At 40.3% G+C, this 27,416-nt stretch overlaps 1 protein-coding gene across 1 annotated transcript in view; it reads right to left on the reverse strand.

Moving 5' to 3' along the window:
- KAZN (kazrin, periplakin interacting protein) overlaps positions 1 to 19,546 on the reverse strand; it is a 579,480-nt gene extending 559,934 nt beyond the window's left edge. The window contains exon 1 of the mRNA XM_031962824.1: positions 19,070 to 19,546. Within this exon, the coding sequence (XP_031818684.1) occupies positions 19,070 to 19,298 (229 nt within the window). The 5' untranslated portion in view covers positions 19,299 to 19,546. The remainder of the gene's footprint in view (positions 1 to 19,069) is intronic.
- Positions 19,547 to 27,416: the final 7,870 nt, after the last annotated feature.

The raw sequence follows: 27,416 nt of genomic DNA on the forward strand, positions 1-27,416 counted from the left end.
AATAATTGAGAAGTGAGACTTATATTATTTTGTATGGTCTGCACATTTATACTAAAGTTTTTCCTAAAATCCTGTAAATCACTCCAAAAATGTATTTTTAAAGCTAGGGGCAAAGGGTCCTCTCTGATGCAGACTGAGAATTTCTCATTGCAGCTCCTATATTCCATTCATGGATGAAATTCCTGCTGACATGAATATGAGTTTCATGTATGGGCCGGTAACAGAATACCTGGTGGGGATCCCATTGTGCAGATCAGGGGATTTCAGTGTTTAGCCGAAAGAAACCTATATACCTGAAAGAACCATAGATAAATTGAAAACTAAAACAAATTTCCTATGATTTCACAGTTGTGAGAACATTGAAATTCAATAAAGCAGAAGATTTGGATTTTAGAATGTCTCAGCTCACCTTCTCCAGTCAGGGAAGTTAAGGGTCTCAAGATCATAATGTAAGTAATGGGTCTAGATTAGAAGGTTTCTCAAAGGTTGAGTCCAAACTTTTCATTTTACAGATGAAGAAACTGGGACTAGAAAGGCAAAATAACTTAGTAACTTGGTGTCTTAGAACTAAAGTTTAAAAAGATCTCAGAGGTCATCTAATCCAATGCCACCCTTTTACAGATGGGGAAAGTGATGTTCAAAGAGGTATCTTGCCCAGGGATACACAGAGAGTGAACTTCAGAGGTGAGATTAGGACTGAGGTCTTCTGGGTTTTTTGGGAGTGCCACAAGAGTAGGGACCCAGGTATAAAAGCCAGTCCTGAATCAGAAGGTAAGAAAAGAGTGTGTGTTAGAGAACTTAACCACTTGACTCAATTTATCTTCCCAGGTTTCAGAACTTAATGGCACTTGCTTGTGTTTCCCCCTTTTCTTTATCCTTGAAATGACAGGTGGGTGAAGTCCCAAGTTATGCCTCATTATATCCCCTTCTGGCTCAGTGGAAGTGTGAGCTTAGATTTCATTAAACTTTTTCTCTAGATTCAGAGACTATACAGAAAGTGATATATGTATTTATATGTATGCATAATATATAATGTATAACATATGTGTATTTACACAAAACATATATATATGTATATATATATATATATATACGTATACACACACACACACACACATATATATATATATATATATTATATATATACACATTCTCATGATAATACAATCCCAAATCTCACTTGACAAATGTCACAAATATTGGCTTTGAATATAGAGTCCTGTAATCTGTTCTTGGGTTCCCCTGCATCCAAGTCACTAAAAAGTGAGAGCCAAATGTACTTCACAGATCCCCATACATTCACAAAAATCCTAAATTACAAAAAAGAAGAAAATGGAGGTGATTCTTCCTGAACCCAAGGATACCTCATTCTAAAAGGCCTCACTGGGCAGTGTTCCTTAAGGAGTCCTTCCTCATACAATCAAACATTTCCTGAAAGAAAGTTTCCTCACCTGTAAAACGATAGAGGAGAATTCTGTCTTTTTTCAGGTCTCTTCTATCTCTAAGATGTTTTACCCTAGGTAGAGAGACAGCAAAGACTTAGGAACTCAATTTTTTTTCTCTTTTTACTACCTCCATGACATTTCTCAGATTTAATCCCTTCTCTCTGTTCACAGAGAGTTTAACTCTCCACTAGTTTAACTCAGGCCCCGCAGCGGGTCCATTGCAATGCTTCTGCTTCCTGATCATCCTTTGTATCTCTGATCTCTGACTCTAATCCATCCTCCTTACAGCCATTAATATAATCTTTCTAAGGCACAGGCTGGACCATATCACTGTCCACCTCAAATTTTCCTAGAATCTTTTGTTTGAATTCCTTCACTATTCCTCCATTTGGTATAAAAGCTCCATTTTGTGAATTGTATGGGGATCTGTGAAGTACATTTGGCTCTCACTTTTTAGTGACTTGGTGCAGGGGAACCCATTTGGTATACTTGACCCCTTCCTCTCCTTCTGGATTTTTCACACTTTCCTTTATACAAGTTATGATCTGGAGCCTACTTGCAGTCCCTCAAACATGAAACAATATTGACACTTCACTTATGCCTCAGTAATACCTTTGAGTTTTTATGGCCTTCTTCAAGAGTCAGCTTCTGCAGAGTTTTTATATTTCCCCGGATGCTAAAGTCTTCCTCTCTGAAACTGCTTTCCATCTGCTCTGCATGTATCTTGCATGGACTTCATTACATGATTTCTCTCCCAATTCAATATAAACTCCTTGAGGGCAAGAATATTTTTGTTTCTTTGTATTCATAGTGCTTAGTACAGTGCCTAGACATGTAATAAATGTTTAATAAGTTTTTGTTGACTGACAAGATGATCTGCTTTGGGTCTCAGCGCTTACTTAGTACAGTGCCCAGCACATAATTGCTATCTGGTCATTTTCTGATACATCCAGCTCTCCATAACCCCATATATGTGTTTTCTTGGCAAAAATATTGGGATGGATTACAATTTCCTTCTCCAGATCATTTTACAGATGAGGAAAATGAGGTAATTAGGGTGAAATGACTTGCCCAGGGTCACACAGCTAGTACATGTCTGAGGCAGGATTTGAACACAGATTTGCCTGATTCCAGTCCAGCACCCTATCCACTCCACCACCTGACTGCCCCATGGTACATATTAGGCACTGAAGAAATGCTAGTTGACTGACACTTATTTGGGTACCTTATAACATCCTTATCAGACTATAAGATCCACAAGCACAGGATTTATGTCATATTTCATAAGTCCCCAGCACTTAGGACATTACTCTGAATCTTAAACTATTTGTTAAGCTGAATTGAAAATACTGATGTTAGAAAATCCTGCCTCCTAAAGATAAGTCAGAATTGAAGACCAAGTCAGGCAATGTAGTAAAGAAAAAAGATAATGAATTCAGGACCTGAGGACATGATTAAAAATTCTAGCTCTACAACTTGGTACTGATGTGAACTTGGACAAGTCACCATCTTTCTAGACCTCATTCCTTATCTGTACATTGAGGAGTTTGGATTTGATGGCTTCAGAGTCTCTTCCAGCTCTAAATCCACTGTGCTAATATCTTTTCTGTGTAAATAAAATATCAGATCCTATAAAATCTCACATGAAGTCAACTAGATGTTTGAACTGGAGGAGAGGCTGCTGGGTGACGATTACAGTTTATAAGTTGATCATCTTGCAATGGATTTCTCTTGTATTTGCCTGTTATCTTTAGAGGAAGAGGAAAGACCCAATCTGACTTCCAGTACATCCTAATCCATGGAATGACCGACCAGCTGTGTTATAACAAGGTTCAACTGTACGTGTGGAGGCTAACGATCCATGGTGTGAAGCAGCTGACCACTGAATCATTATCCTTTCTCCACAGGAGTTCCATTAAGACTTAAACATGCGTCCCTTCTCCAGCAGGGCTGCCGTGTACAATGTCAAATTACCCACAGAGCAATCAGAGGAGGAGAACGTGCCCTCCAGCAAAACGTGGGAAGTCAAATTGTGCAAAATGGCAGCTGCATCCCCACTCGTTTCTGGAAACTTCCTAACTGAAAGATGGTTTATGGGGTCTCTATACCCGAGATGTTGCACCAAAGAACTGTCCTGAGAGGAATCAGAAATGCGATTTAGATGATCCACATGTTAATGAAGGTAATGAGGATCTATGTAATCACAGGTCAGCAGTGAGTGGGCAATTCTGAGGCAGCCTGGCAGAAAAGACAGAGACCTGTTACATTCCCAAAATAGGAAGATCTTGGTCCAGATTCTGCTTCTGACACATACTGGCTGTGTGACCCTGAACAAGTGATTTTTCTTGACTAATGGTGTTCTGTTCTCTTCATTCTAATTAACAATGAAGTATATGTTTTTGAAAAATGAACCCATGATTAGAGTTTGGGCATTTTTATAATATCTCCTGTGGGAACTCTCAAGGATCAGCTCTCCGGGATCCTCCATCAATGCTTTAAAATTACAAATTATAGAGCAATTCATAATCATCTTTGTGGAAAGAGTTTCTGCTTGGGAATTCCCTATGTTGATAGAATCATGGGTCTAGTATAATAACAATAATTACAATATTGATGATAATAAAACCCAGCATTTATATATTGCTTTGAGATTTCCAAAGCACTTTCCATCTCACAACCCTATCAAATATCAAATAATTTATATTATTATACCCATTTTAGAGATGAAGAAATTGAGGCTGACAGAAATTAAGTATCTGGCTCAGGATCATACAGTAAGTTTTTGAATCTGGATTTGAACTCCCGTCTTTCCAATTTTACTTACTAATCTCTACCCACAAGCTGCCTAGTTGCCTGCCTCCATAGGTCAGGACCATTGTTCAAAGAAAATATTATAAAAATGTCCAAACTCTAGTGCTAGCCCCATTACATTTTTTAAAACACATACCTCACTGTCAATCAAAAATGAAAAGAATAGAACTCCATTAATTGAGAACAACAAAAAATAATAATAATAGATATTACCATTTTTCAAACTGGCACTCGAAATTAGAATAAATATGTTCTTTTGAGTGGTTAAAAAATAAAAGAGTTCAAGTTAGTTTAGGAAAGAGAATTGTATCATTTGCTACAGCTAATAGGGAGTTCTTTTCCTAGTTATAATGACCAAAGAAGGGAGAATATATCATAAATCCATGATCTGGATCTCTCATCTCCAGCTTCTAACATTTAACTTACTGTGTGACTGTATGGGAGCAAGTCAATTTCTAGATCTCAGTCACTTCCTACATCTACAAATAGTGCTACTGGGCATTCTGACCCCAATTTTTCTACTTCATGTGTTGTTTCCCCCCTATAAGTTCTTTGATTTCAAGAGCTCTATTACTTGCTTGTAGTTATATGCCTAGCCCTTAGCATAGTGCCTAGTACAACACAAATGAATAGAAAATGCTTTATAATTCACAAAGGTAGGGAACGTATGTTGTTTATCTATGTGTCTCCTTCAGATCTAGCACAGAATAGATGTTTAATAGGAACAGAGAACTACCTAGAAATGACCCAGAAATCATTTGGTTCCATCCCTGTCCATTTTGTAGACAAGGCAGCAGCTAGGTGACACAGGGGAAGTAGTGATGGATTTGGAATCAGAAAAACATTGTTTAACTCTGGGCAAGTCTTCTAAGCTCTCTCAACCTCAAACTTCCCATCTGTGGCAGCATTTCCCAGGATAATTGTGAAGAGCAAATGAGAAAATATATATGCTACATGCTTTGGAAACCTGGCTAGCAAACTTGTGCAGTATGTCATACTTTTTAAAATGACATGATGCAATTGGTTTAAAAAATAATGTGTAACTTTTCGGTTTGTCCTAGTCGAGGCTAAAGAGATAGCCAAAGTAAGACCTGGGGTTAGGGAAGGAGAAGTAACCAATTTGTAGTAGAGAATCTTGGAATTTGAGTAGGTAGGAAGCAAAATAGCAAGCTGGTCCAATATCACCATGTGAATGAATTTCACATCCCAGCAAGGCATAACTCCATTTTATCTTGAAGATTTCCAGTGCTGGGAAGCTCACTATCTCCTGAGTCAAGCAATTCCATTTTTAGCAGCTCTTATTATATGGACGCTTTTCCTGACATTATTTGAAGTGACAGGAACTTCAGAATACAGAATGATAAGAACTCAAAAGGACATTAGAATATGGAATGTAAGAACTGGAAGGGTTCTTAAGATGGGGAATATTAAATAAAGAAAGGATATTAGGAAAGATCTGGGAAGTACTTTAAAACTTAAAATATCATAGCTGAGAGAGCCCTTAAATCACGGAATGTCATTGCTTAGGAGGGCCCTTAGATCACAGAATGTCAGAGCTGGGAGGACCCTTAGAACCCAGGATGTCAGAGCTGGGAGGGCCCTTAGAACCCAGGAGGTCAGAGCTGGGAGGGCCCTTAGAACCCAGGAGGTCAGAGCTGGGAGGGCCCTTAGAACCCAGGAGGTCAGAGCTGGGAGGGCCCTTAGAACCCAGGAGGTCAGAGCTGGGAGGGCCCTTAGAACCCAGGAGGTCAGAGCTGGGAGGGTCCTTAGATCACAGAATGTCAGGGCTGGGAGAGTCCTTAGAACACAGAATGTAAGAACTGGCAGGTCCCTTAAAACACAGAATGGGAGAACAGAGCAAGGGCTTAGATCTTAGAATGTCAGGGTTGGGAGGAATGGGATTTAGAATATGTAACATCAGTACTGGTGGGGGAACTTCAGAAAACATGATGTGGGCACTGGATACGAATTTAGAGTATAGATTTTCTAGTTGAAGGAAACATTCAATATAAAACAATCATATAATTCAACTTGCCTATTTTACAGATGAAGAGAGCAAAGATGTAATAAGTTGCTTAATGTTATACACATAAGAAATGGCTAGCCAGAACTCAAGCACAGAACTTTCTACTCTATGGATTCATCTCCATGTCATACACATCTCAATCACTCCCTCTTTGTCACTTTCACAAAAAGGGATGGGCATCCCTTATGTCACAAGCAGAGTGATGGCAGAGGAGGGAACAAACCCGGATCAAAGAACCCAATGTAGGATGGGAATTAAGGGTGGTGTATGGTTCTGCCTTTTCTGAGTGTGACCAAGAAGAGCAATCGGCCAACCTTCCCCCATCTGTTCAGATGGCAGTGTGCCTAACAAGGGGTGTGTGTTATTTCTATTTCTCAGCTTGCTCTTGATCATCCTTGCAAGTATGGCCAAGATAAATGACCAATAGATGCTTTTCTTTTGGAAAACCATTAGTCATTAGGACCATAGAACCTCAACCAACACAAGAATTAGTTCCAACTCGATGTGTTTATAGAATGTCTTAAAATGTGCCATTAGTGGTGTTGAAAACCTGCACCAAGAGATAAGTTTAGAATCTTCATTTCAGACCTCACTTCTTTTTAAAGTCATTTGGGGAAAATGCTGGCTTCTAATTTGGGTTCAAATTCCCTCTCTGATGCTTACTACTCAAGTGACCTTGGAAAAGTCACTTAGCTATAAAAGACCTCAGATGTTTTCTCCTATAAAATGAAAAGATTGAACTACATGCCTTCTAAGTGTGTTTCAAATAGAAACCTATGGGTTTCTGATTTGTGCAATTCCCTAGCTATGGGACTAGTCACGTAATTCTCTCTGAGTTTCCTCACTTGTAAAATGAGTCGGTTTTAATAAATGCCTTTTACAGTTATCTCTAGCTCTACAAACATGACCCTATAAAGCAAATAACCCAGTCTTTCTCTACTTGACATCACCTTGGAACCTTACCCTTATTACCTTGGAATCCCTAGCTAGAGCTCTGAGGCACTCAATAAAGATTTATTGGGTGAGAGAATAAAGGAAGAGACAAATCAGAAATCTACCAAAGTAGAAATCTCTAGCTTCTGTGCTTTGGAAAAGTATTTGCAGCAACTCCATGGTGGGAAGAGAGCCAGAAGTGGACAGTTCCTTCACAGTGGAAGATGGCTTAACTTCTTGAACTAGTCTCTTCCTTTCCTTCTGTCCTTGCCAAGTATGCTCTCTCCTGACTACTAGTTCTGAAGAAGCTTGGCAAAAGGCAGGAAGAAGCAGATGGGGCAGAGGAAAGTGGACATAGGAGGAATTGTCCCACTGAGTCATACAAGAAGAGCTCCTTGTGAGCTCTGGTCACCTAAATGCCGAGAGGACATCAATTATTACAGAAGTCCAAAAAAGGTTTGGCTTAGCCAAGTCAACCAAGATATCAGTCTATATGAAGAATGCACCAAGAGTTTGAGAGGGACCACCTCCATTTGGATGACCACAAGATGATTTTAATGCTGGACTTGGAAAAGCTACATGTAAATCCTGTTTCAGACACTTACTCTGAGCAAATCAATTAACCTTTTTGAATGTCAATTCCTCCTGTAAAATGGGGGCAGTGATAGCACCTACCTCATAGGGTTATTCTGAAAATCATATGAAATAATGCAAGTACTTTGAAAACTTTAAATCCATCTATGTGTGAGCTAATGATATTAAAAGTAACAAGTCATTGACTCCTATTGAATTTAAGATAAAATCGAAAGTTTATCAGGATTTGTCCGATAGTGATGAGTTACAAGGAAGAATAACTGAACTTTAGAGATTAAAATTGTCTCCATCTCAAACAGGAAATTTTGCTCTTATTCAACTTGTTTAATAGTAAACAAAAGACTTTCCTTTTACTGGTTTTCTGGTGTCCAAGCATTTCAGATGGCCATTGGCCAGATGCCTTTCCAAGGGTTATGAGGGATGTGATAACTTTTGTTCATTTTGAGTCACCAGCTCCAATCTACTGCCAGATGGTAGAGCAGAGGGCAGCTAACTTTGGTAAAGCTGCCTTTTCCTAAATCTTGCTAAATATCCCTTCTTTTCTACATTTTACAGTGATAAGTCATGTGGTCATTTCTGCTGGCTGACCCTACCCTAATCCCATCCCTCCAATCATGTATCACTTGCCTCTCTTTTAAATCCCAAACAATATGGACTAATTTCTATTTAGAGGATCATTTAAAAACTCATTCTCCAATCTCAGCAGGTGTGACAAGGCTGATTGTTACCTGATGTGTAGAAGAGGGGATGGGAAGTCAAAACTCATGGTTGACACTTCCCATTCCCTGAAGAGTGATCACAAGAGCTAAGGAACAAAGGGTGATGTCATATGTTCCAGGAATGTTCACCTGGAAGCGTGGGAAATCTCTTTGTCTGGCAACAGTGAGAGAAAATATGCAGGGTGCATGGTTGTGACCTTCTGGACCCATTGGGCCTTATGCCGAGAATCGGTAGAGCCCACTGAGCAGTGTCTCACCTGCAGAGGCCATCTGCTATATTCTTGCTGATGGCCAGAAAGTTACACATTACAGCCAATGAGATTCACCAGAGCATGGTGTTGCTGCCTGCCAACAGGACAGGAGTGGAAACAAATGGGAAAGGGTCAGCAGTATGGAGGGGGCTGGAGGGTCTGCCCTGGTGGCAAGAAGACTTGGGTTTGATCCTTGCTTCTGATATATAATAGCCATGTGACTCTGGGCAGTCACTTAACCATTCAAGTTCCCAGACCACTCTCTAAAAGGTACAGAAGAGGTACCGATTTGAATTCAGGGAGAAAATTTCAATACCTGAAGTTTAATACTCAGATGAAATCCTAGCTCTAAAAAGAAAAAAGGAAGCAAGCAATGATAAAAGAAGGAAAGAAAAAAAAGCAAGGAAAAAAGTCATCAGGAAAGCCAAAAAGGAGGGGAAGAAGAAGGAAGGAAGGAGGGAAGGAAGGAAAGCAGGAAAGAAAGAAGGAAGGAAGGAAAGCAGGAAAGAAAGAAGAAAGGAAGTGTAGGAGCAAAGGAGGAAGAAGAAAGGAAAGAAGGAAGGAAGGAAGGAAGGAAGAAAGGAAGGAAGGAAGGAAGGAAGGAAGGAAGGAAGGAAGGAAGGAAGGAAGGAAGGAAGAGAAGGAGAAAGGGAAGGAGGGAGGAAGGGAGGGAGGGAGGAAGAAGGAAAGAAGGAAGGAAAGAAAGAAGGAAAGAGGGAAGAAAAGAAGGAAGGAAGGGAAGAAGGAAGGAAAGGAGGAATAAAGGAAGAGAGGGAGGGAGGCAGAGAGAGAAGGAAGGAGGGAGGAAGGGAGGGACAAAGGAAAGAAAAAAAAAAGCAAAGATCTCTGAAAGTTATACAATGAGTATCCAGTTGATTTGGGAAAAACACTAAATTTTTATATACATCACATAGTAAATTGCTTAACTTCTCTGGGCCTCCATTTCTCAATTTGTCAAATAAAGAGCATTGAAATAGAAAACCTTTCAGATCCCCTCTAGCCCTAAAGTAAAATTTGACCAGAAAGGTAGAGATACACTGACCCAGAGGAGTCTGGCTAAGATTGAAAACTTCTTGCTTTTGAAAGCTGAAATCAGCATAAACTCTGACCTACTTGCTCTCAGGTAGAACTCTTCTAACACATCTGGCAGAGCATTGCAAGGATGAAATTCTAAAGAATTTCAGCATCTGTGAGTTTAGACACTATATCTCAGGGATGACACCACAAGTCCTGAAGTCTGCCTAATGAGAGCTGCCTTCAGAATTGGAAGAGCTGCTGCCCTTGACCTCTGTGAAATGGAACAAATCACTTAACTCTCTGTGTCTCAATTTCTTTATTTACAAAATCCAAGATGGTTCCTCCTAATTCTGTCTATGCTCTCTAGCCAAAGATAAGAGGATGTTCGTGACTAGTGAGCTAGTTTAGAATTCAGTCTACCAACTGATGCAGAAGATTACCTAATGATATAATTTTGACAGTTTACAGTTATAAAATTCTTTAAGGCCTACAAAATGTTTTCACACTTGATCCTCTTAATGATTATGAGGCAGGGGCTATTATTGTTCCAATCTTACAGATATGAGTGAACTGAGCCATAGAGACTTGGTTACTTGCCCAGGGTCATAAGAGTTAGTGGGTTTCCGTGGAAAAAGCCAAAGCTAGCTCTTCCTATTTCTAAGTTCAGAATTCTAATATAATCCATGCTGTCTCTGGAAAGGGACATGTATGAAATATCTAACAAAATAAGGTGAATCTGAACTTGAGATAATCAAGACCTGTCTTTGCTAGTAAGGAATCAGAATATCAGAACTAGCACTAATGATTTAATCAATCAACATTTATTAAATGCCTACTGTGTGCTAGGCAAAAGTATACAGAATCTCAGAATTAGCACTGAAGATTTAATCAATCAGAATTTATTAAATATCTACTGTGTGCCAGGCAAAAGTGTAAAAGTCCTTGTCTTCAGGGAGCTTACATTTAATTACAGTGCTTTAGTTGGGTTGCCATAGTAAATATGCCATTAAGTTGCAGTTGGGTTGCCATAGTGAATAAAGGGACCTCAAGTCAGGAATGGGAGTTCAAATGTGGATTCTGACACTTCCTAGCCATTTGGCTTTAGGCAAATCGCTTAAACCAATTTGCTTTGGTTTCTTCAACAATAAAATGGATATAATAATAGTACCTAGGATTTGGGGGATCAAATGATCTCATTTGTAAGGTGTTTATCACAGTTTCTGGCACATAGTAGGTGCTATATAAATGCTAGTTATTACTAGGAGTTGTAGCAGTTGTAACAGTATTACTAACAACACTAATATAAATGCTTTTTGAAGTTTGTCTTATAAGGGATTTAAATCTAAGCTGTATAGAGAACTACGTAAAATTTATAATAATTAAAGTCATTTGCTATGGTTAAATGATAAGACTAGGCAGTTTTTAGAGGAAGACATTCAAGCTATTGATATCCATGTTTTTAAAAAAGTATTCCAAATCATTACTAATTAGAGAAATTCATTAAAGCAATTCTGAGGTTCCACCTCACATGCATCACATGGGAAAAAGTTGACAAAAATGGAAAATGATAAAGGGTTTGTGTTAAAACAAATATATTAATGCATTGTTAGTAGAGCTGTGAACTAGTCCAGTCAGTCTGGAAAACAATTTAAAACTCTTTAATCCATAATGTATATGTTTCCTGACCTAGAGATATCAGTACTAGCTCTATACTCTAAAGAGATCATAAAGGAAAGGACTAATAAATTTTAAAAAATCCTTATAGCAGTTCTTTTTGTGGTGACAAGGAACTGGAAACTGAGAGAATACATATTAATTGGGAAATGGCTGAAGAAGCTGTGGTTTATGTATGTGAAAAAATACTATTGTCTGTAAGAAATGACAAAGGAGATGGTTTTAGAGAAATATGGGAAGAGTTCTATGAACTGATGCAGAGTGACATGAGCAGAACCAGGTGAATAATTTATATCATAACAATATTATATCAAAGTATAGGAACGGATGATTTTCAGATGATGGAATTAGATGGCTTTAATAGTCATATGAAAAAATTCTCTAAATCACTTTTGATTAGAGAAATTCAAATTTCTTTAATTTGATATTTGATAATTGATATCAAATAATTATTTAATTCAAATTAAAACAATTCTGAGGTACCACCTTACACTCTTGGATTGGCTAAGATGAAGGAAAAGATAAAGATAAATGTTGGAGAGGATGTGGAAAACTTGGATACTGATACATTGTTGGTGGAACTGTGAAATGATTCAACCATTCTGGAGAGCAACCTGGAACTATGCCCAAAGGGCTATAAAACTGTGCATACTCTTTGATCCAGCAGTGTTAATACTGGGTCTATATCCCAAGGAAATCATGAAGGAGGGAAAAGGACCTACATGTGACAAAATGTTTATAGCAGCTCTTTTTGTGGTAGCAAAGAATTGGAAAATGAATAGATGCCCATCAATTGGAGAATGGCTGAGTAAATTAAGATATATGAAAGTAATGGAATATTATTGTTTGATAAAAAATGACGAGCAAGCTGATTTACACAAACTGATGCAGAGTGAAACAAGCAGAACCAGAAATACATTGTTGTACATAATAATAGCAATATTGTACGATGGTCAGCTATTGAAAGACTTGGTATTTCTCAGTGGTTCAGTGATCCAAGACAACTCCAATAAACTTTGGATAGAAAATGTCATTTGCATCCAGAAAGAGAACTGTGGAGATTGAATGTAAATCAACACATGCTATGTGTACTTTTTATATTTTTTTCTTCTTTCATGGTTTTTCCCTTTTGTTCTGATTTTTCTCTTCCAACATGATTCATAAAGAAATGTGCATTTAAAAAGTTAATATACATGTAAAAATCCAGTATTATAATGACAAACAACTTTGAATGATTTCTTTTAAGAACTCTAATGAATACAGTGACTGACCACAATTTCAGAAGACTCTATGCTATCTACTTGATAGAGTCCTAAGGGACTCACAATAGAAAATGAAACATTTTTTTAGCCACAGTCAACATGAGAAATTGGTTTGCTTCATCATGTATATATGTTATGAAGGTTTGGGGTTTTCCTTTTAGTGTGGTTGTGGGAGAGATGTGAGAGAAAGAAGATAGAATTTTGTTCATTGAAAAACATTTAATTTTTTTATCAGAGTAGAAAAAAGAAAAGAAATTAATGTTATTTGATTGGTAGAATGGAAGAAATCTAGTAGGTAATATAAGTGAGGGCTTCTTAAACTTTTTCTTCCTGAGATCCATTTTTACCCAAGAAATTTTTATGTGACTTCAGGTATATAATATAAAAACTAAACATTTACTGATAACAAATCATAATTTTGCAACCTCCATATTCAGTTATGAGACCCCATATGGGGTTGCAATCAAGGTTTAATAAGCTGGGATCTAAGCCATATTTTAACCTGTTTTATGAATCTTATCGTATTTATGATGAGTGGTCAGACAGTTTCTATTTGAAGACTTCCAGTGGAAGGAAGTGCCAGGGAAGTCATCCTCTCTGGAAGCATTCTGTTTCAATTTTTGACCAGTCTAAAGAGAGATAGAGAAAGAGTGACAGAGACACAGAGAGAGAAAAAGAGAGAGACAAAAAGCAATAGAAAGAGAAAGCGAGAGACAGAAGGAAAGGGATGGGGGGAGGGGAAGAGGGAAAGATGGAGAAAGAAAGAGACAGAGAGAAAAAGAGAGGAAGGGAGAGAGAGACACAGAAGGAGAGGGAGAGGGAGAAACAGAGAGGGAAAGAGAGAAGGAGAGGGAGAGAGAGAAGGAAAGATTCTTTTGGTATTTTTTTTACCCATTTATTTAGCACTGACCTCCTAGGCCAAGTAAGAATTCCTTAGTCTTTTTTTCCAAACTCTTGAAGATACTGATCCTATTTTGGCCTCCAAGCTCCCTTGTCATTTCCTTCTTCAGTCTTCTCCAAGTTAACTATTTCTAGGTCCTTCAGGACATTCTTGTATGACCTAGATTTGAGTTACCTTATTATCCTGGATATGGGCTACTGGTCATCAGTGTCAGAAAAGCGTGGGGTTGAATCTTGCCTGAGACACTTGCTAGTTGGATCAAGCACAAATCACTTAACTTCTCTCATCAATAAAAGCAATGTATTAGATTCAATGACTTTTAAAATTTCTTTTTGTTTGAAATTTCATGATCATACCCAGACCTAGAACCAATTACAACCAAAATAGCCATCTATTGACTGTGAGAATATCTCTAAATAAAATGAAATATAAAGACCCAAATTCTCCTAACAAAATGAAACAGGGTTAGATAAATTAGGATGAGGCTTCCAAAGGACCAGAATTAACTTTACAAAGTTCTGACTTCTCAGAGTTTCAACTGATATATGACAAACCTATTCACTCCATTGGTTATTATCATTCATCTGATAGATTCCCCAGTCCTAAGGCTGTAATGCTTTATGAATCCATCAGTGAGGGGTTAAGGATATGGAGTCAGACTGCATTTGGGAAAAACTATAAGAGCTACATTTGTCTAAGAAACTCTTCAGTTTTATGTCCACAAATTAGATTGGAGACTTACTCTTTCATAGCTTCAAGGAAGAAAACTAACACATCTACTCTGTATTGTGTTTTGTGCATGCATTCATTCATCCATCCATCCATTTATCTATCTATGGAGGCAGACCTATTATTTCATTGTTGTAAGAAATAAACTAAATGAAAATTCCATCCACAAACACAATTCATTTGCAACCTTTATTCTTCAAGACTTTTTGAGGGCAAGGAGAGATAAAATGACCTGCCTAAGATCACTCAGTTATTAAGTTCCAAGGGCAGGACTTGACAAGACTGGTTCTTATAAAACACCACTTCTCTTTTCTCAAGTCTTACTCCTCAAATTAGACGGGAAACTTGGTTCTCTATGTTATGGAATCAAGCTAATCCCATGCATACTTTGTATTTCTTTGTATGAATACAGTCAGTAAGTCAACAAGATTTTAAGAGTTTGCTATATGTCAGGCATTGTACTAAATCCTATAAACACAGAGAAAAGCAAAATCATAGTTCCTGCCCTCAAGGAGCTCATATTTAAAGAGGAAGAAATATGCAAAGTACAAGATGTGGACAGTGAAATAGGCAAGTCACCTCAGAAGAAAATGAATCTATACCGAGACATGCAGGTGTATGTATGTGCAATGTGTTTTGATAAGTATTCTGCACCTGTGATTTCATTCCTGGGGAACTCTAAGTATGAAAAAAACATTGAAGACAGTCTGTTTTGTTATAATTTACAATTCCAGGTGCCTGGGACACTGAGAGAGTAGATGACCCAAGACCTTCTTGACTCCAAGGCTGGCTCTCTATTCACCAAACCAGGTTGTTTCTACAACCTTTATGCTAAGCAACGAAGCTAGCCACACTTCCATTCTGTATTTCTTTGCCTGTGTATAAATATTATAATTTCCTTAAACACACATACACACACACAAACATTCACATATACAACAAACTATACAGTTTAAGCAGTAAGCTTATCTCCTACCGAGCATAAGCATCTTATGTCATATATAGCTAACACCTGTTTGAATTGATTATAATGCAGCTTAATTGCTTTATTACATATGTAGCAAAGCAACCTATTGAATTTAATATTAGGCATCCATCAGACACAAGCTTTTCAGAGAAACCAATTGCTCCCTGTACCATTCCCCTGCCCTCCCAAACCTGCAAGCACCAGAAGCATATTTTCTTAGAGATGCTACTTGGAACTCGGAGACATCCCTTTAAACAAATCAGCCCCCAGGCTACAAACACGTACATGTGCAAATGCTGGACCCTGTCCTTTCTGAACCTTCTTCTGTCTACCTGTCAAATGTGTTTATGACCCCGCCAACCCCCTGCTGCTGTTCAGGGGGATCAGTGGGATGTAACACCTCTCGCTGGTGATGCCCTCTGCAGTAGGTGCCTATGTCCTCATTAGGGATTACTCAACTCACTGAGAGCAGAGAGAAAACAGCAAGATGGGCTGCCTGCCATGCGCTCTTTCAACACAGATTCCCAGAGAAGATGCTGCAAAGTGACTAACCCCCCGATTTGTAACAGTTCGCTTTCGAGACTCTGTTACATAGCAACCACATAAGGCTCACAGAGGGGACCAGCAGAGTTCATATTTTGTTTAAATGACAAGAGTACATTCATCTACCCCTAGAAGCCAAGCTCCCAAACCAAAGGTGTCCCAAAGACTTCCTGCTGGATTGTCAGCTGGATAAAGCATCTGATGATGGATCGCTTAATATTCTTAATTAATTAAAGGCTCCTCTTTTCCACTCCCTGCCCAACACCATGGTCAGATTGCAATCTTGTTATGTGTGTGTGTGAGTGTGTGTGTGTGTGGGGTAAATTCCTCAATATCTGTTTATGGTAATGTTAGAAAAAAAGGAACAGTTGATAAATCAGCATGCATTTAGTAAATGTGTTCTATGTTCCAAGTACCCCAATATATTTTAAATATCTGTTAGGTTTTTTTCTTAATTAAAGGCATGTGCTAACAATTTTTATAGAAGTTTATGTCATTCAGCTTTAAAAGTCACAATTTGAAGAATAACAACTGCATAGAACATCAACAAATGAGAATTATCTTAAATCATGGGCTTAATGATCCTAATGAGCACATTCAAAATTAAAACCATCAGAGTATAATTGAGGAGGCTAACTTGGAACGGCAAGCTAGATTAAGAGACTGGGAGCTACTCTAGCCTTAGGTGATCAAGAAGCAAAAACCCTCTAAGAATCCTTTTAAATGCATCTGAAATGCTTCTACATCTCCTTGTGCTATGAAAAGGTAAAGCCTAGTGAAGAGCAAGTCAGGTTTCAGTTACAGAGGGTCTCTTTCATTCTAATAAGGCAGAAACATCAGATTTAAGAACCATCCCTGTAAATGGCATCTGCCTGCCCTACAGCCCCCATTCCTTTTCTCAAAACCATACATGGGTACAAATTCATATCAGTTTAAAGGGAGATGGGCTGACAACTCTGTCTAAATCGAGTTAAAACAAGGAGGCTCTTAAGAACATTTACCTGGAGTGATTACTGGTTTTAGTGTCTCCCATCTGAGGATTTTAGGACCATCAGGGCAGCTAAAAGGCATTTTCCACTTTTATAGCTGATGCATTTAGGTGGTGGTAAGGGGAGACCAAGAAACTGAGCCAACTGACTGCATCAGGCAGCAATGTGACCTGCTTCAGAGTGAGAATTCAGCCCTCATCTAGCTACCCCCAACTGAAAATTAATCCCATAAATCACAACATACATTTATTGCAGCCTGCTTTCTAATCAACCAGCAGACTAAACTTTACCCTTTTGGGGTTGTGGTCAAGAGTGAAATTACTTAGACTTCTCTAATTTGACTTATAACCCTTAGCATCATGTCAATTCGTAGTTTCTGTCACATTAGAAAAACCTCTGTCAATAAATCCTAAGCAATACTTTACAATTTCTCTCTCTCTGAGAATGGGTGGCCCATAGAATCTTCACGCATATCAGCTGTGACTTAACACATATACACTAAGATAGCAAGGGATAAGTTACTAAATCTGCCCAGTTTCCACCTTGCAGCCCTTGTGCCAAATCCTGGAAGACAGTTCATTCATCAGCCTTACATAATGCCCATTCAGTTGCAGCAGAAGTGAGCTGGTCTTCAGGAACCTCACACCACTCTTGAGGAGGAAATGGAGAAGGAGAATGTCTAGTTAGGGGTTGAGAACAGGCTTTTTCGGACCACAGTTAATCTTCAGGTTCAAATTCAACTCACTAGTACTCATTTGGGTGAACCAGAGTATTCTGTCAAATTCTTGGAAGGAGATGGGGGTATCCTGAACTAAACAAGAGGTCACTTTCAGGACTGACAGAAGGAAGATTGATTATATATATGGACCCTCCCCTGGCCCATATGCTATTCAAAAGGTACCAGGGAATGAGCAGCATCTTTTCCTTGCTTTGAATTTCAAGGGCTTAAGGGCTACAATTACATTTAATTTTATAGACAACAACTCTTAAGATTTTAAACACTTGGGCGATTAGCAGAAATCCTCTATTGCCTGGCTTGACTCACACTTTCTTGCTTCGGAGAGATCAAACAATACATTTAGGGAGAGTTCATCTACCATTAGCCCTTGCAAGGGGGGTTTCCAGGTTGCTTGGGAGCCAGTGTCAATACGGCCAGCTGTATGGGTTCTGCAAACTGAGGGAAGTCACTTCTAGCTTGGGCTTCAGATTCCCCTTGGCCAGGACCAAGCACGCTTTGGGCATCAGGGGGAAATTATTCTCTATCTTTGGGGGGAATGAGATCTAGCAATATTTTTGCCAGGGCAAAAACATGATCCCGGTAGATTTGGGGGTTTGGGGGCTGGGGATTTTAAACTCCCTGCCGAGCAGGGCATGGCCACTGTGGCAGGCAGAGTCGCTCACTGGCTGCTGCTGCTGCGGAGGTGGCAGGGCTGGATTCACATGGAGGGAGCATCAAGTCCAGGTGGAAACAAGACAACGGACCCAGTTTTGGTGGAGGGAAGTGGGAACGACACCGTGATGCAACTGACGCTTTCGTCTCTGTCCATGAACCTGACGCCAGACCTCAGAGCCCCAGATACCAGCCAAAGAGGGCACCAAGTAGCTTTTTGAAATTGGGGGGCGGGGAGGATCCCTAGCTTTTCCCAGGGAGGAGGGAAGGGCACAGACAGTCGAACAGCCAGAGATGAAAAGTTTTTCCCATTGATCGGGGTTTTGCTTGCCACCCAAATCACACTTTCTGCTCCCAAGGAAGCCAGGGTTGGCTCCTCTGCTATCGGGCAATTTCGATTCTTGTTTCCCGTGCCCAGGGCTCGGGGATACCAATCACAGCTCCGTGCACTTCCCTCTAAGGTGACAGCGCCAAGAAGGACCGGTCGCAAGGGTTAAGGGACACGACGCCGAAGGATACCCTCTAAGCCCCCCGCCCCCGGTGGGGGAGGCTAAACGCAACAATCACTAAGACCCTCTCTGGCTTTTGCCAGGTTGCATTACTGCTTGCAGCCTATTCTGTGGGCAATAAGCAATGAGACGGTCGGCAGCCTTGAATCCAGCCCACCCTTCGAGCCAAGCCTCCCCCCAGGAGGCGCGGGCGGACCCTTCCGCTAGATCAGCCGGGGGGCATTGCAGGGCGCATGAATGGGCACGCACACGCAGAGACGGGGACAGGGGTCGTTCGGTCCTCTCTGGGGGTCGGGGGAGAATTTCTACCTTGCGCGTTGTGATGGTTGTTCTCCATGATCGAGGAGTCGCAGCTGCCGCCGCCGCCGCCGCCGCCGCCGCCTCCACCACTGCTGCCGCCGCCGCCGCCGCCGCCGCTGAGCTCGGCCAGTCTCCGGTTGGTGGCTGTCAGCTCGGCTCGCAGGTTAGTCACCTCCTGGCTGGCGGACTGGATCGCCCCATCGATCCGGAGAGCCAGCTGCTTATTGTCTTCCATCATGCTCAGGATTTTGGCCTGGGGAGGAGAGAAGTGACAAAGAGCAGCATGATGCCCGACTGCACCGGGGGGCGCGGGGTGCAGAGCGCCCCGGCTCTACCTGTTGGCTCCCTCGCTGCCCCACTGGCTGCCCCCTTCCCCCTCCGCGCTGAGCCGCCGCGGCCGAACCGCCGGGCTCTCCAGCGCAGGAATGACAGGGGCTGCTGGAGCAGCGGCAGCCGGGGGAGGAGAAGGATGAGGAGGAGGAGGAGGAGGAGGAGAAAGAGGAGGAGCGGCGGCGGCGGCGGCGGCGGCGATAGCAAAGACCCAGGCGAGGGCTGCACGGAGAACGGGGACAAGCACACTTTAAATGGAGCCTACCATTTGCCCCGAGCTCCGGAGGGGTGTGTGAGTGGGGGGGCGCACTGCGCTCCCCGACCTCTGGGGCTCTGCACCTGGGGGACACACCCTCCTCAAGGCGGGGGCAGCCGCTTCAGCAGTAGCCAGAGGCCCCTGACTAGGAGGAGGCCGGAAGCAGCCTGGAAAAGCGGGAGAGTGTCTAGCCCGAAGCCGGGACACCACCCCCTCCTCGGGACTTGAGATTGTCCCCCTCCCCTCCCCGGCCCTCTCTCGGGGGGCAAATGAGTGCGGGGCACAGTCCCGAAGCTCTGCCTCCTCCGCTGGTCTAGGGCGCGCGGAGCAGCCAGAGCTCTACTCTGGAAAGCCGGCGGCTGGCACTAAAAGGAGATGGGGGCGGCGCGGGCCGGGGAGCACCAGGCAAGAGAACTAGCAGGGGAAAAGTGGAGCCTGGGAAGAAGGAGGGGGAGCAGCTAGACCTGCGAGGGCTAGCGAGGGTAGCAACCCGCGTCCACCCCACCTTCGTCGAGACAACGCCAGCCTGGCTGGGTGGGGGGCGGGGTGACTCCCCGTGGGCTGTGCTAGGTAAGGAAGAAGAGTTCCCCGCTGGGTCAGCTAGAACCGAGGCTGGCGGAGAACCTGGCAATAGCAAAGGATCAGACTCTTAAGTAGCTGATTCCTTAGCTCATCGGATGGTCTTTGAATGGCTAGTTAAGACTGGCAGGTCCTGGTAGAGTCTAGGATTTGTGGCCTCAGTTTACCCAGCCGCTGTTCAAAAGAGTTCCAAATTCCCAAATCCTCGCAGGACAACCCGCTTCCCCGCACCCTTCAAACACACATTTTATTCTCACATGCATTCTGGATGCCAGACCTTGTTACCATAGCAAACCTTATACTTTGCAAATAGAACAATTAAAACCAGCCAAATTCAGCCCGCGGCCAAGGAAACCCAATTTCCACCCAACGGAGTCTTTAGGACCACATTTAAAAAAAAAAAAAGACCTGGTTCTGCGATTAGATCTTTATGTATATATAACACTACTTCTGACCTCCACTGTCTCCCTTTTTAAATGTATTTCTCCGAGGAAGAAGAAACTTCCCTACTGGTCATTCGCTCCCTTGCTCCCAGATTTCCTATGGTTCTCCACTGCCTAGTGATGTTCAGTTTTACATATCCTCAGAGTCTTTGACAATCGGCTGTCATCCTCTCTTTCTACACTGCTTCTCTGCCACACACTACGTTTTCTAGCCAAATTGGATTATATCCAAGCACCTGTCCTTGTAATTTCCCACCTACGGACCTTGCTTCACGTTGCTCTTTTTGCTTGGAGTGTTCTTCACCTGTTAAATTCCGACCATTGTTTAAAACCCAATGCAAATGTCCCTCCTCCAGGGAGTCTTCTCTTTTAATTCATGCGATCAGAGGACCATATAGTAGTTTTCAAATAACACTTTGTTTTGCATCTCTCAAATGCTTTAAGTAAATAACTCGAGAAATCCCTCTTTTAATGAAGACTAAAATCTCTCTGGAATCTAGAGCTAAAGTTAGTAACCTAGTCCCTGGGACATTCAATGACTGAGAGGGAGTTTAAGAGGTGGAATCTGAACCCATATTTTTCTATCTCCAAATCCGGCTATCCAACCATTGTGTCACACGATACTTGTACATGCCACTTATGAATTGTTTTACATCCTACCTACTTAGGTTTGTGTTTGATTGCTCTCTTAGATGGAAAATCCCAGGGAGAAAAAAAGAAAGGGACTATGTTTTGTGTCTCCTTCAGAGTCTAGCTTGTGAGCTCTCTCTCTCTCTCTCTCTCTCTCTCTCTCTCTCTCTCTCTCTCTCTCTCTCTCTCTTTCTGTCTGTCTCTCTCTCTTTCTGTCTCTCTCTCTCTCTCTTTCTGTCTCTCTCTCTCTTTTTCTGTCTCTCTCTCTCTCCTCTCTCTCTGTCTCTCTCTCTCCCCTCTCTCTGTCTCTCTCTCCTCTCTCTCTGTCTCTGTCTCTCTCTTCTTTCTTTTCTTCCTTCCTCCCTCCTTCTCTTTCTTCTCTCTCTCTCTTTATCTGTCTCCTCTCCTTTCCTCTCCTCTATTCTCCTTTCATCTCCTTTTCTCTCCTCTTCTCTCCTCTCTTCTTTCTTCTTTCCCTCCCTTCTTCTACCTCTTTCTTTTCTCTCTGTCTCTTTGTCTGTCTCTCTGTCCCTCTCTCTTCTTCTCTTCTCTCTCTCCCTCTTTCCCTCCTCCCTTCTGTTTCCCCCTCTCTCTTCTTTCCCCTGCATCCTCTTACCTTCTCCAACATTTGTTCCTAGATTGAACACAAGTTGCTATCTGGCCACCACAAAAAGATCATATTTTGACTCAAATTTGACCTCAAACATTTAACACATCCTGGTTGTGTGACCCTGGACAAGTCACTTAACCCCAATTGCCTCAGGGGAAAAAAAGTAAGAGCATGAGACTATCAAAATAGGTGCATTTACAGGAAGGCAAAGCTGGTTTTTGGGGGACACCTCTTAAAGCACTATATAATTGGGATGTTTATGGTAGCAAAAGGTAACACCAGAGTTACTCTTTGCGAAGTCAGCTGGCCCATCTGGAGTCTGAATCACTAACCTTAACCTTTGGCTTTTTAGCATATTTTCAGACCAACTGAGCATTTTTAGAGCTCATATCTGTGTGTGGGAAAAAAAAAAAACACCATTCAGTACCAGGAAATCCTGGAACTAAAGGCACCAGACAAAAATATTAAAATAATATTAAAAAAATTAAAACTTTCAGTGTCTTCATAACTCATATGTCTTAGGAGAACCCCTTTCTGTTTGTTGGGTTTTGTTGCCTTTAAGGAAAAAGGCAGCTTTGTTTAGTGAAACTAAATGTCAAGTCAACAAGCATTTATTAAAGTCTTTGCAAACTAATGAGTTAACACCTGTAAAATATTTTCCCAAACTTCAAGAACTATATAAATGCTAGTTATAATAATAATAATTATTATTAGATTACTATGTGCCAGGCATTGTGCTTAGTGCTGGGGACACAAAGCAAGATAAAAAAAGTCCCTGTCTGTGTTTATATAGTCAACAAGTAGACCAGGTGTTACTCCTAATTCTCTACCGCCAGGTTGTTTCCATGAATAATATAACCAAACTTGAACTAGAGTCCTCAATGCAAACTGCCAGGAAGAAATAAGGTGTGTAAGAGTGGGAAGGAGAGGAAAGAAGCACATTTCTTTGGCTATTTTTCACTTAATTTTTGTTTCCTCTTTCCCTAATTGGGACAAAAAAAATCATAAAGGCTTGTAAAAAATCAGAAAAATCACTGGGATATCTTGTTGAGCTTTTTTTTTTTTTTCTTTTTTTTTTTTTTTAAATCTTTGGTGAGCAGAAAATCCTTTATATTCTGGAGTACCATCCTAGATGTTCTTCAGATCCCACCTCTATGCCTTTGCAAAGGCTGTGCCCCATGCCTGAAATGAAGTCCTTCACTTTCGCCTAGACTCAGCTCCTAATCCTTTTCCTTTAGAAGTATTTCTTAATCCCTCTTCAAGAAGGATTCTTAGCTTGGTAAACCAGAGAGTTATAAGATCCCCCACATACACTCTCTCTAGAAAACCAGGCCAGTGTTTCAGGGTGTCAGGGTCTATTTTCCCCCAGCCTTTCATTGATGGTGTGGTCATTTAAAGCTTATTGGTAGCAGCTGAGCAATCAATTCCATCAATTTTGTTAGTCCGGGACAACTTAATTCATGGGACTATTTATCTAGACATCATGAATTTCCTTTAAGATCAGCTAAAGTGCTACTTCCTCTAGGATGCTGTTCATAGTCCCTCCAAATTCTAGCACCATGCCCACTAAGGCTAGCTTTCATCTATTTTGTTTATAACTTTTATATACCCCTATATGGACATCTTTCTTTGACATTAGATTGTAGGCTTCTTGAGGGCAGGAGTTGTTCTTGCTTTTCTTTTCTGTGTCTCTAACCCTTTTTAAAGTACCTGGCACACTGCAAGTGCTTGGTGATTGATTAAAAAGATCTTGGATTGCCTTTTCCTTTCCATTTCCTTAGATTTTCAGAGAAGAAATCATAAATTAATTGGTAAATTAATTGACTTGTCCAAAGTCACACATAAATAACAGAAGTAGGATTTGAGTCAATCTACCTGATCCCAAAGAAATCCCTACTGTACCAAAAATGAATTAAATTTATTGAGAGCAGTTAGGAGCTCTTTCCTCTTAGTCAGTTGGAGCAACAATCTCAGTTTCCACATCAGCAACATGAAGATGAATTGGATTTAAGTGATGCTGCGAAAAGTCACCAGCCTTCCTGTCTCTTCCAGAGTCATTGAAGTTCAGTAGTTAGACAAAACTCAAGATCACTGGAAATGACCTAGGATGCAGTGGGTAACTTTGACCTTTCTAAATTAGGTCTAAAATAGGTCACAGTTTTTATCTGAGGGAAATCTCATTAAGTGACCAAGGGCTATCTTAAAATTGAGACAATTGACCCAATTTACCCATCAGTCTGAGAGGGGAAGATCCTTAGAAGACCTCAGGTGTCCTTAAGGATACAATGAAATAAAGATATTAGAAAAATGCTTTGCAAGATTTAGCCATATTCTACACAGATATAAGGAAGTGATATAATTTCTAGAGGGAACTTTTTAATGTAAGAAGCCAGGTATAATAGGAAGAAGGTTGCTATTAGGCATTATAGAATTATACCAAAGAGACAGAAAACAGGACAATAATTTGTCTTAAAATATCAATGCTAATTACTGGGAAGCTTAAAAACTCACACATATATGAATCAAGTACATAAGAGAATGCAAAGAATGGCAATCAGTGGGAAATTTTGGCATCTGAATGCTCAGATAGCATTTAAAATAAAAATGCTAATTTGGGGGAAGATTAAAGAAATAAACCTCTATCTCATACCTGGAAAGGACTAATCTCTCCATTTCCAGATGAAGAAACTGATTTGCCACCATAAAAGGAGGTAAAGTGACATAAATACAAGCTACATCAATATTGAGGGAATGGAGAACAACATGGTAAAATGAATGAAGAGGGGGGAAATTTATTCAGTTCTTACTTTGTACCAGATGCTGTGGGATACCTATAGAAGTTCTTGCTCTCAGGCAACTTACATTCTAATTGCAAAGACAGCACAAAAGAGGGGAGCAAGTGTTGGAAGAAAGTAGTGGCAGAGAGTAAATGGCACAAAGACTGAGTTTAGAAATGATAGCAGCCTTTTGAGCCTGAGACCAGAAACAAATAGCAAGGTGTGCTAATGCACAATCAATTGTTAAATTTTCAGTGTGAGCTTTTAGAACTTGGAAATCAGGGACGATTGTTTTGCTGATTGCATTGTTTTGTTGATTATTCAGACTTAAGAAAATGATGGAGAAAATGTCAGTATTGCAGATTAAATTTAAAAGTGTGCCACAAATGGGTGCTGAGTTCACTTTTTTTTTTTTTTCTGGAGCAATATACCCAAGGTAAAAGTTCATCCATCAGAATTCACTGAGCAATGAATTCAGGTTTTCCCAGAGCAATGACCCTACTGCCATTGATTCTTATTTTCTCTATTAGTCCAAGTGAGGATCCCAGAATCCTAGAATGTGAGAATTGGAATGACCCCAAAAATTCATCAATCCCAAGTCCCTTTAGTTTGACTGACCTAGGATGGGGAGACAACTAGGAATCAGGATGGAAGGGTGGTAGAATCTTAATGACCTTATTATTTATTGATAATAATGCAATTATCATTAATTAATAATTAATTAATAATTGTTTAAATAAACACGATAATAATGATGGTAATAATAATTAATATTTAAATGATCAGATCCAAAGAGTAATCATATATGTTTCAATGCAGATTGGAAGGAGGTTTCCCATGGAGTGTCTCAGATCTCTCCTTAGATTTGCGATCCATTTTAAAAATCAATGTCTTGCATAAAGACATTGGATGATGGCATACTTGTCATTTGTGTAGATGACACAAACTCGGGAAGATTAAAAGATGAAAGAGATAGTGTCCAAAGATATCTTCGTATTTTCAAACAGATAAACAAATTTAAGAAAATGAAGCTCAAAGGGATAAAATCAAAATTTTACACTTGAGTTTGGAAAATTGACTCTACAAGTAAAAGACAACAGATTTTCTGAGGAAAAAATTGCATGTTTTAGGAGAATACAAGCCATAATAGAAATAGAGGGCATTTGTATAACACTTTAAAGTTTCGAAAACCTTAAGAGGTATTGAATTTTACAGATGAGGAAATTGAGGCAGGTAGATATTAAGTGCCATGGGGTCACACAATTAGGAAGTATTTGAGGTTAGATTTGAATTAAGATCTCCCTGACTTTAAGCCTAGTGCTCCATGACATGTAAAAGAGCCAAAAAAAGTTCACATTTGAGGTTCTATGAAGAGTCATGAATAGTGGAGTGAATAGAGCAGTGGGCTTAGAATCAGGAATATTTATCTTTCTGAGTTCAAATCTGGCCTTCGATACTTAAAGCTAAGTGACTCTGAATAAGTCATTTACCCATATTTGATTCATTTTCCTTATATGTAAAATGAGCTGGAGAAGGAAATGACAAACCACTCCAGAAAACCCCAAATGGGGTCATAAAGAGTTGGATATCATTGAAACTACTCAACAACAACAAATTCCATCATATTCTACGCTGACCAGATCATATTTTGCAACTGGTATTGAGTCTTTTTTTAAAAATAAAGTTGAGCTGATTATTATTTTTTTATAAAAGCTTTTTATTTTGAAAACATATGCATGAATAATTTTTCAACATTGACCCTTGCATAGCTTCATGTTCCAAATTTCCCCCTTCTTCCCCCTATCTCCCCTAGATGACAAGCAATCCAATATATGTTATGGTACAGAATCTTAACCACTCATTTGATAAGCTGGAGAGAGCTAAGAAGAGAACAAGCAAGACTTTCATAGAACAATACAACTTGATGGAGTACAGCTCATCCCTCAAAAGCATCTTTACTATCTACTACCCAATATCTGACAGTCATATAGGTCCCACTAAAGAAAGGGAGGGAGTACCTAGTGTCCATGTCATATGAAGATCAATTGAAGAATAGGGGGACATTTGATTTGAAAAATAGGAAGATATTTAATCTGAGGAAGGGAAAACTCAGCAGTGAAATGAAAGCTAGCTTTAAGAAGATCTTAACTCTGGGTCCACTCACCATCCACGATATCAAAAGTTAAATTTTAAAGGTCATTGAACCTGAATGGGTGAAAAAACCATTTTTATTCCAATCAGATTGGTTTCCTTTATAAATCTGTGTGTTTTATTTTACATATTTAAAAAGGGAATTTCCAGGAGAGGTCTATAGGCTTTTGCAGACACTCCCTAAGGAGTGCAGAACATAAGAACGTTTAAGAACCCCTGTTTTAAGTACTTGAAGAGCTATTACCTGGGAGACTGATTCAGAGGGCAGAGCTAGGAGCATCAGCAAATAGAAGGTTGGTTTAAGAAATGTTTCCTAACAATTAGAGCTATCTAAAAGCGGAATAGGTTGCCCAGAAGGTAATAATTTTCCTCTTACTGGATGTGTTCAAATAAATACTGGAAGCCAGTTGTGTATTGTCCATACAAGCAGAGGCTTTGATTTTTACCTGTAAATTTCAAATGCCCAGCATAGTGCCTGGCACACCAGAGGGAGTGAATCAATGCTTGTTGAATGAAATCTGCCTAGCATAATTTCTTTACAATGCCTTTCCTCTATAAGCTTTTTCCAGTTGCCTTTTTA

This window comes from Sarcophilus harrisii, chromosome 3 (genome assembly GCF_902635505.1).
Source record: "Sarcophilus harrisii chromosome 3, mSarHar1.11, whole genome shotgun sequence".
Taxonomy (NCBI): Eukaryota; Metazoa; Chordata; class Mammalia; order Dasyuromorphia; family Dasyuridae; genus Sarcophilus; species Sarcophilus harrisii.